Source organism: Quercus robur, chromosome 11, assembly GCF_932294415.1.
Source record: "Quercus robur chromosome 11, dhQueRobu3.1, whole genome shotgun sequence".
In the NCBI taxonomy this organism is placed as follows: Eukaryota; Viridiplantae; Streptophyta; class Magnoliopsida; order Fagales; family Fagaceae; genus Quercus; species Quercus robur.
The window spans coordinates 56,015,973-56,027,131 of NC_065544.1; the positions used below are offsets into that span (position 1 = coordinate 56,015,973).

The window sequence follows — 11,159 nt, forward strand, 5'->3', positions numbered from 1 at the left end:
TATTATTCACATTTTTTAAAAAGTTAAACTAATGTCTTTAGAGTTGTGATCAAGTATTATTAGAACAGAAATTCTTCTTTTTATATAATTAATGCAATTCTCTCTAGATCTCTCTCTCTATGCGCGCGTGTGTTGAAATTGCACATAGATGGATCCTCTCTTTCAAAACTAAATAAACATTGTGTCAAGTGTCAACATCTTAAATAGGCATGCCTCGTGCTTTAGCATGAACCTTGATGTCGTCAATTTCTTATTATTCACATTTAAAAAAAAAGTTAAAATAATGTCTTTAGAAGTGTGATCAAGTATGATTAGAACAGAATTTCTTCTTTTTATATAATTAATACATATCTCTCTCTTTCTCTCTCTCTCTCTCTCTTTGTGCGTGCGTGTTACAACCCAAATCCATATAATATGTTTCAGAATGGCACCCTCTCTCTATGTGCATTGGTAATAATCTTTGAAAGATTTATAAAAATTAAAATAATAAAAAATTTGACAGAATCCAACTAGCAGTTGGTGCTGCAGTACAAGAGCCAGTTTATTCCACATTGCTGTCCGGGTGGAAATAATTGATGCTTGAACCATAGAACTGCCTCTAATTCTTTCTTCGCTATGGGCTATTATTTCTGCTGTACCATCAAACTAGAGGCTGATGACAGTATCTGCATGAGAACTAATTAAGTCCACGAAATCAAATTTTACCTTTATTTATTTATTTATATATTACCTATCTCAATATTCTACTTGAAATGTGAAATAATAAGCTCCACCTTACAGCTTCAAGGAGTGCCAGGATGGTAAGTGAACTATTTAGAACTCGGCTTCAAGATGGATATGTTTCATATCGGTGGGAGAGGAGGATGCAGGAGTTTCTATCAGTTCCCTTTTCCAGCTGCTTTCTTTCCATACTCCTCCTTCCTAAAGCTTCAGATGAATGTGCTTCTCACTACAATGACTTGGAAGACACGCTTGCTAGGGCAAATGCATGGATCAATTCATCTCAGGCCTCTGGAGTTCCAATAGTCTTCATGAACGTGCAGACTGAGTCACTGCTTACAAAGGTAAACTTCTCATCTCAACAAAGCAATAGGACTGAAACTTTTGGATTGGTTTTGGTCCTGTAATGAGATATATATAAGCATTCTGCAGTAATTAACCTTTGATGGTATTATTAATGGCATGCCTTTATACTTTGCATGGTGGAAAGTATGATGTGTGATGTATTACAGCTTCATGTTTATACAAAGACAAAAATAGTGAAGGATAAATCACAGAATGTTTTTGAAAATTTCCTAGTAAGTTTCTCATCAGCAATCCGGGGTGATGTCAAGGCTAATTCTAAAATAGATTACTAAAAGGAGGGAACAAATATCATTGTTTCTCAATTGAAACTGACAATGACCATTTTTGAGGTCCAAAGGTAGCCACATCATGGTTAAGCACTATCTTCCTCCTCCGCCTTCCTTGCCAATTGCCATCCTTTATCCATGCATATGCTTGATAGATTCTGATGCTGCCATATCCAAAAACATTTTAAAGCTATAAATTTCTTATGATATTTTGGAATAGTTCTTGGTATAATACATACAATAGGATATCTCTTCAATAGGAGAGTATTATCTTTAATTCTTATTAGACAGACTATGTAATCTTGTTGATCCGCTAGTATCATATGACAGTTAACTATATTTATCATGTCACAGATCTCTGGAAAAACAGCTTCTTCCACAGTGAATGCAGGGTCCTTATCTGATTTGTCTAATCTTGCAAATGTAAGCCTATATGGTTTTGAGGATTACCACGGGGTAGACATTGGTGTTGTTAGAGCAGTTCGTCTCTGGTATGCTCCTCTTGGAGAAGAGTTTGCAATTGAAATCAAGCTAAGAGAAGACGACACAAAGCTTGGATTCGCTATTAGCCGTACAGAAGAGGTTTGCAAAATTACTCTCCAGGCCCTGAGGATATGCTGATGCTATAGTTAGTTGGATTTATAACTTCTCAAGGCAATTTGCTTATATTTTGTTTGTTAACTGACAGGGATTTATTTTCATCTCATCAGTTATTGATGATGATGAAAATGCACCTTCGACCCGGTCAGGGCTACACAATTTGTATAAAGAAGCTACAAACTCATCTAGGCTGCTGGTGGTCTCAAGAATTGCCAATCAGAAGGTCCTACCATGGTTAGTTTCGTCAACGGGAGCAATTCGATGCTTTGACACTGTTTCACTCAGCCAGAAGCTCTCATTGCACCGGCATGCCAAGGTTCCAATTACCATTCATGTGTTGTTGTGGGATAGATCATTGGCTGTACCAAGTGGTGCCAACGGGTCTAGAGCTGCTACCCCTTCTGTTATGCAATTACCACCTGAAGTTCAATTGTCATGCCGTCCTGATGAGAATCAAATAGAGCTTCTGCCACCTGAAGTTCCTAGTGATAGTAGTAGAGTTGTTGGTGATCATGGACCAGAAATAACGCTTGAGCCGTTGAGCGAGACACTTCTGGGGAAGCCTCCTTTAGATTCCAAGATTTTGCACTTGCAAGCAATTGGGTATGATTCTGGCTATTCATTTAAGTTGCTTTCTTTTGTTAATGGTTGTAAATAGAGAAGTTTCAAAACTAGGCATGTAATGTGGTAGAAATTGCTTGACTTAGAAAATCCAGAATAGAAAGTATAGAACCAGAAACAACACGACAAAACTACAAAATCAGAATATGTAATTGTAAGTCATGGCCTTCTTATGTGGGTGCTTGTATGTGAGAATAACTATGTGAGTATAGTAAGTGGAAATTTTTATTTTCTTTTGCCTGTTCTCCTTTTCGTATGAGTTGAAAAATTGGTTGATGAAATCAAGCTCTCTGCCTCACTCAACTCAAGCTCACTCTCTCCGCCTCACGCTCAGAGTCTTACCTCACGCACGCCTCTGAAATTTTTTTTTCCCCTTCTCATCCTCTCAGCGTCTGAAGCTGTGAAGTATTCTGTTTTTTCATTTTTCTTTTTTCCTTCACTCTCACAGTCTCGCCCTCACCCTCTCTGCTCTCTGCTTCTCGGTGTCGGGTAATATTCTTTTCTTTTGTTATGATTACTTGATTTTGATTTTGATTTTCTCAGTTTTATTTTTATTTTTATTTTTATTTCTCTCGGCTTCATCAGATAATAATTAATGTTCTTTTCTTTTGATTTTGATTACTTGATTTTGATTTTGATCATTTTTTTTTTTTGTCATTTCTCTCGGCTTCATCTCAGAATCTCAGTTCATGTTCGCGGCTTCATCTCAAGTTGTCCTCCCGTGTCTTCACTGGTAAGTGGTAACTTCAATTATTAGTTTACAATAGCATTTGTTTATTTGTGATTTTGTGTATGTTGTGGATTTGATTTGCAGAACATTATTGTTTGTGAAATATAGTTTACAAAGTATTATACTATTGTTTGTGTATTTTGTGTTGATGAATTTATTTGTTGATAAAATGGTTGCTGCCAGTCTGAAACTACTGACTATTGTTTGTGTATGTTGTGTTGATAAATTTATTTGTTGATAAAATGGTTGCTGTCAGTCTGAAATTATTTATTTATGATTTATGAGAAGTGATTATTTGAATCGTTATTTCATTTATTGTTCTTTGGTTTTGGAATTTGTATAGATATGGACAATGAAGTGATTGAGGATGATGATGACATCAATTTGAAATCATTTGGTGATGAACTTGATGCTCCTCCCGGATTTAGAGATACAAATAATCCTATTGAAGTTGAAGATGAAGAAGATGAGAATGAAGATGATGATAGTGATGCTAGTGGTGGAACATCTAGTTCACATGATTATATTGATTTCAATTTTCTTCATAACAAATGAGGCTTGGGTCTAGTTGTTTGTTTGAAACTTTAAAACTTATTTACTATTTGGATGTAATGAACTTTTTTGTTATTTGCCATTTGGATGTAAATGTAATGATTAATGAACTTATTTATTTGGTTTTGTTGAAAGTTTATTATGTTAAGGATGATTGTTTTGTAATATTATTATGTTAAATTCTTTAAAAAGATGTTATATATTTGTATTTTTTTTAAAGGAAACATATTTATTACTACTGGTTTGTTAGTTTTAGTATATTAAAAAATTATTAATTATTAATATAATTTAAATAAATAATAATTAAATTATTTATGACGTCACTGGTTCGACCTCAATCCGACCATAAAACCGGTAATTAGCTCATTTTCCGGTTTTTTCACTGTACCGATTTTTAAAACCATGGCTAGTTCATTATAGAATCTTCATTAGTTAATGTCCTTGATCACCCAACTGCTATTTAGGAAAATTGGTCTCCTTCCTCCCTCTTGTAAGTTTAATTGACATTCTAATGTATTTTTCTTGCTTCTTAAACTTGCTCCAATAGTTTGCAACCCTTGCACTATTTGAGAAGTTGAATAGACAAAGTGAACTAAATTTTGATACCTTGCCTTTTTAATCCAAAGCCTAAAAGCTTAGAGCATTCGTATCAGTCTATCAAAAACTTTTCTTCTATTTTACCATAACAACTAACTTTTTCTACTTTACAAAACCACTTTGCAAAAACACCCACATCAAATTATCTATTATACACCCTATTTTATTTAAATAATATTTTTCACTTTTTTTTTATAATTATTTCACACCTACCCCATGGCCCCAGCCACCTTAACATACTCCAAACTCTTTATTTCTCTGAGTTTTTATCCTTCTCCCCTTCTTCTTCTGCAATTTGGGTTTGATTATGGGTAATGATTTTGGGTGGATTTCTCCACTACTATGAGTGGTCATTTCAGGTGAAAATTCGATGTTGCTTCTTCTTCTTCTTCTGCATCTTCTTCTTCTTCTTTTGCAATTTGGGTTTGATTATTTATATAGGCTTGATGATTTTTTTTTTTTTTTAGGAGAGGGTTTAATGAATTTGGGATCTAGATTTATAATAAATTTGAAAATTTTGATGATTTGTATGGATTTGTTGATGGTTTCAAGAGAAGATAGAGGAGAAAGAGAGTAGAGAAAGAGAGAGAATCGAATGAGAGAGGAGAGAGAAAAATAAAATAAGATCAAATCAAAAGTTACAGTAGCCATATAAATATACACGATTACAGTAGCAATAATGGAAATGCACAATATTATAGAGGGATTGACGTGGGTAGATTTTGAGCAAAAATGTATAAAATAATGGACTTTTTCTATTATAGAAGGATTGGTGCAAGTGCTCTTATATAGGAAAATAATACACATACACGTTATTTTCTCTCTCTCTCTCTCTCTCTCTCTCTCTCTCTCTCTCTCTCTCTCTCTCTCTCATATATTAGGCCTTCTAATCTTATTTAAAAGGGACAAAGAGGTACACCTAAAACTATAAGAACAAATGAAGTTATAGACAACTTACATTATCTTATTGTCTATACCTCAAATTTACTATAGAATAATCATCTATTTTTTCTCCTTACTTTCGCTTCACTCATCAAAAAAGAGAAATACAGAAATATGCTCATGGTGGAAGGATGCGCGCCCTTCGTCACATTTAATTTTTCCTCTATATTCCAAAATTTTGATAGCTGAACTCATTATTTTTTACAATTTCTTCTTCAATCTATTTACAATTATTAATATTACCACCGAACTTCTATCATTTTATTTATATTTTAGAGCATTAGAATCAGGTGTACTAAATGTTAAATTGTTAGCATTTAGCATACCAAACACAAAAAACCCACCTACATCAAATATGTCAAATCTCAAAAAATTTAGCATTGAGCTACAGTGATGTTCTAGATTTGAGACAGTACAAACATATGTTCTAAATATTTTACTAATTTTTATCTCTCTCTCTCTCTCTCTCTCTCTCTCTCTCTCTCTCTCTCTCTCTCTCTCTCTCTCTCTCTCTCTCTCTCTCTCAACCCACCATCATAGCAACAACAATCACAAACACACCTTCAACAACACCTTCGCCAATCACCACCAAACATAGCAAACAAAATCACCAGTGAAACCCACCAAACACCACCAAGCACAAATTAAGCACCGCCAAATCCAAACCCATCACCAGCTAAACCCACCTTCAGGCTCACACCATTAGCTTCACCTTCAACCACCTAACCCAGTTACCAGCCAAACCCACCATTCACTAGCCACCAATAAAATCCATCCACCACCATTAATGAACCTAGAAGAGAAGGGATCTTAGCCGTTTACCGCCATAGCAAACTTATTGATTTAATTTTTTAAGTGAATTTAACAGTTTATTTTAATACACTGTAAAGTTTTTAATGTTCTCCACACGATAATCTCTATTTTATTTTTTAATGTGAGAATGAGTGTTTCCCTAGCAATTACTTCACTTAATAAGGACAATTTTATTTATTTAATTTAGGCAAAATATTATATTTAAATTTTTTAAAATTGAAAAGGAGAGGAAATATAAATAATGTAATGATATATATGGGGGATGTGGCTAAGTTTAAATGTTGAATAAAATTATATGAGAAAAAAGTAAAAATAAAATATATAACAGTAAACACTAACTTATCCAAATCATTCTATGTAATATAATAATAGTATATGCTTGTATACTATCTTTAATTCTTTATAATGCAATATGATAACATTTAACAATCAAAGTGGTAAAAAAAATAAAAATAAAAAACTTAAAACACAAAACTAAATTTCATCAACCAAAATAGAATTCTAAAGAATACAACACTTTATCAAGCTAAAATAGAGATGCAAGAAAAATAAAATAAAATCCACCAAAAAATTGAGGGATAAAGAGTGGGAAATAACCCATTTTTTGTGAGTGAAAATTATGTAAAGAATAGAAGAGTGAATGACAAATTTATACTAAAAGAATGATAGTAAAAAGAAACAAAATAAAGAAAGATAAAAGGAAAGAGGAAGAGTGATATCAAGGTAGAATGTTTAGGGAGATGAAAAGATAAAGGGAATGAGAAAGGTTGGAGAAAGTGTAAATGTTAAAAAAAATGAGTACAATTTGATGAACACAATTTTCTTTTATTTGAATTTAAGAAAAATATTACATTTTTTATTTTTTTTAAACAGAGAGAGAGAGAGAGAGAGAAAATATCAAAAATTTAATGACAAGGAGGATGTGGTTGAATTTGAATATTGAATAAAATAAGATGAGAAGAAAAAAAATAAGAAAAATTAAAAAATAAAACAATAAACACTAAATTATCCAAATTATGCTATGTAATGAAATACCATTATATTTTTATCTACTATCTTTAATTTTTTATAACGTAATTGGATAAAATTTAACAATCAAAGAGAAAAAATAATAATAATAACTTAAAACACAAAACTAAATCGTATCAACCTAAATTAGAGTTCTAAAAAACACAAAAATTTATCAACCTAAAGCGGAGATGCGATAAAAATAAAAATCCACCAAAACAATGAGAGAGAGAGAGAGAGAGAACCTTTTTGTGAACTATAACTATGTAAAGAATGAAAGAGAGAATAAAAAATTTATAGTAAGAGAGAGTGAATAAGAAGAGACAAATAAAGGAAGATGAATAGTGATATTAAAGTAGAGGGTAGTGGGAAAATGAAAAGGTAAGGGAAGAAAAAAGATTGAAAAAAGTGTAAATATTTAAATAAATAAAAAAAGTGAATGTCAAAAATAATTATAGGAAAATTGGAAATAAAAAGGATATATATATATAGATGTTAAAACCGACAAAGATGAATGTGTAAAGTTAATGATTTATTTATATTTTTTTGTAAAAAAAAGAATAAAAAAAGAATAATAATTATGTGGCAAATGATGTAGCAATGAGGTGGTGCAACAGGAGCTCAGCAGCAATAAATGCTACACTCCAGCTTTTAGTAATATATAGATCAACTAATGCCAAGGCCCCAAGGAAGCAGCTGGCATGCTCACACTTTTGCTCTTCAAGAGAAAGCATCAGAACATCCTCATGAAACACAACTGATGCAGTATTCTTCTCATCATCATTCTTTTCATCTTTATCTTCAGTTTGTTCTTTATTCCAATGCCAACAGTTTCTTTTTATGTGACCTTTTTTCTCATAATGGAAACATTCTCTCATCTCTTTAAACTAAGATCTACCTTTTGACTGGGAGGAAGGAAGGAGATGGTCAACTTTATAGTGCTACACTCTTACTCCCCTTATATAGCAATCCTTGGATCCATGCCATGGGTGCAGTACCTTCATCTTTGCATCAGTAGGTCAAATTTCCAACCGAACAAGGTCCCGGTGGTTTTGAAACTCTATCCCGGCACTTTTTTAGAAGTGTTGGGATATCCTTCATTAGCAGTTTCAAACCCTATACTGGCGCTTTCAAAAAATAAATAAATAAATAAAAATACTAATTTCAAACCTATAGTGGTGGTTGTAAAACACCATAATAGCTCTATCTATTGTGGCAGTTTCATAAAGCACCACAATAGGTTAAACTGTCATAATAGGTCAATTTCTAAAAGCGCTGTTGTAGGTCTTCTATGGTGGTGGTTTCTAAAAGATCAAGTTGTTTACGTGAAGAAGTTGTTACAAGATCTAGAATAGAAGGCCTCCTATTCCTATACAAGAAGAAATTATTGAGGGATTCCTTCACCTTTGATCACAGGAGAGGTGAACCCCACTAGACGGACCTAATAATTTCTACAAAAGGGCCTAACTCTTGTAGTAGTAAACTATAGACTGGGTTTATAAATAAGGAACACTAGACACATAACCGATGTGGGATAAACATCCTTATAATTTATTTTATTTTTGAGATACAGTAATACTTATTAGAACACACAAAGGTATATATACTGGTGTTTTAATTATTGTGTTTTAGTTCATTGTGGTTTTTAACTATTTACAATCGGTAAGGAATAATTGCAAAGAAAAAAAAAATTACAGTAGCTTTAACAAACCAAAGGATTGATTAATAGTTGTTTTGTTATTTATGGAATTTACTTTGATTCTATTTACAGAGGTGAATTGGTTAGTCTTTCAACATTGCATAATTTGGATAATGAATTTGTGGATGAACGCAGTGAATGTTGTTTGTGATTATTACTATTGTTTTAAATCTAAAGGTTTGGAAATTTGGTTAAAGGTTGTTGAAACTCGGTAATTGTGCCTAGTTGATAATGAGATTTGGCAATATTGTAGAGACAAATTGGTTGAATGGAATATGTCCTTGAAATTAATTTGAATTGATGCGGTGAAACTGTAAAATTTTGGAGTCTACATAGAGGCCTTAAAACTGTGTTTGTTGCTAATGCAATGTATTGGTTGAGTACAATGTATCCGCAAAATACTAGTCATATCCTTCTTTAATTTTCAAACGATTGAAAGTGTTTAAATCCAGGGTGCGGTTTCTATTCAGTGTCCTATGACACTGGACTCGCTGTGATCATGACACGTGTCTAAAAATGGACACGTATCATGATCGCAACGGGCCCAATGCATTGGAGGCACTAGATAGAGGCCGCGCCCCTAAATCTAATGGTCTTGTATTAGATCTCAAGCCTATTTTTGAGAAAGACACAAATGTACTCCCATTTGTTGTCTATATACTACTTTTTACTAATGTATCAAGGCATCTAAAAGTGTGGCATCCAATAAGTGAGATAGGTGTAACAGTGTAAGAAAAATAAGAATGTAAAGAGTAAAATAGTAAAGATTTTGTAATATTATAACTCCTTTGTGTATTTTACATGAGTGTAGTGAGATTTATTGTAAAGTATTTGATACTTTAGTCTTGAGTGTTAAATTCAAATAAAACTTCCACAGCAACATTTTGACTTTGCAAAAGATAGTGATGGTAAATTGCTTGACTTGATTGGATTGAAAAGCATGCTTGTGGTGAGGCTAGCAGATTTAGGTATTGCACATAACACAACAGTTCTAAATAACTAAGATTTAAATTTGAAAAAAAGCAACTTTAATCTCAACCATTGAATAAATAAAAATGAGGAAAAGTTAAAAAGTGAGAGTAGTTAACAATTTTTTTGAGGGGAATGGAGGTAATTGCATTGGGTGCAATACCAACCCGATCCTAATTCGAGGCTAACAAAGTTTGCCCTTTGAGTGGGTTTATTAAATTGACTGAAAAAAATAAATAAAAGTAATTTGCCCCAACCTCTTTTCTTTTCCACGCACATATATATAAATAAATGATGCATACTTCACCCAAATATTTCAGAAAATAACACTAAAGCACAAGTCCAAAGTCATCGTTTTCATCATCGAGGAAAGGATCGTCTTCTGGGTGTGGATTGGGAAAAGGGTAGTGTTCATCTGGAAATCCATTGGGAAGTGGAAGCCCAAGGTTTCCCACGGTTGAACCTGGGTTGGGTTAGGTTTTCTTTGTGTGTTTCTTGGAGCAGAGAAACTATTCTTGGTGAGTGAAAGAAAGTTGTTAAAATTAGTTAGTGGGAGCGGGAGGGAGATACTTTGTTTTATACATACAAGCATGGACCACGAGAGAAAGAGAGAGAGAGAGAGAGAGAGAGGAGATGATATGGAACAGACTTAAGAGGCCTACACTACATGGGGGCCGAATTCTAAACCATCCAAAAGCAAATGGACAGCCAATCCAAATAACCCCCCCAAAAAAATACCTTCAACATATGAGGTACTGTGTCACAGTGATTGCTCTTATTATTTTGCTAATTTTGGGTGTAGACGCACCTCAAAATTTTCATTTGATAACAAAAAATCCTTACCCATTAAATAAACTGAGAGGATATGAAGCATGATATCATCGTACTTTAGGAATACTTAATAGTTTTTTTTTTGGATTACCTTGGTACTACGGTTCTACCTTTGAGCGGTCATGAATAGAAATCTTTTGCCCAATTTTTTGTATTCCACTTTTTGCTTTATTAATCACAATTTTCTCTATACATTTTTTTTCCACCTTAAAAATTAGTTATTTTACAAGAAGAGAAAAAATAATATGTGAAAAGTTGTTATTAGTGGAACATAAACTGAAATCATCGTCATTCATTCTCTTGTTAATGTCTTTACTTTAATGTTTGTTTTGCCTTGTTTTAATTGTGTTCAACTTACCCATTTCCCTCTCCCTTGTGTGTGAGTTGTTTCTCAACAAAATAATAGGCATTTGTCTCACATTGGTTAAGAGAATGTGTTGTGGTT

The 11,159-nt window shown here is 32.9% G+C and overlaps 1 protein-coding gene and 1 long non-coding RNA gene across 2 annotated transcripts; both read left to right on the top strand.

Moving 5' to 3' along the window:
- Nucleotides 1–542: 542 nt before the first annotated feature.
- On the top strand, nucleotides 543–2,484 carry LOC126705282 (uncharacterized; the record flags this gene model as incomplete). Its single annotated transcript, XM_050404171.1, has 3 exons — nucleotides 543–1,064; nucleotides 1,707–1,934; nucleotides 2,041–2,484. Coding segments are annotated over exons 1-3 (939 nt in total), but the record flags the coding sequence as incomplete, so codon positions are not given.
- A 1-nt stretch (nucleotide 2,485) lies between these two features.
- LOC126706852 (uncharacterized) lies at nucleotides 2,486–4,020 on the top strand. The gene is made up of 3 exons (XR_007648724.1): nucleotides 2,486–2,555; nucleotides 3,252–3,306; nucleotides 3,647–4,020. It is a non-coding gene; the product is annotated as an uncharacterized LOC126706852 (long non-coding RNA).
- The last annotated feature ends 7,139 nt before the right edge of the window (nucleotides 4,021–11,159 follow it).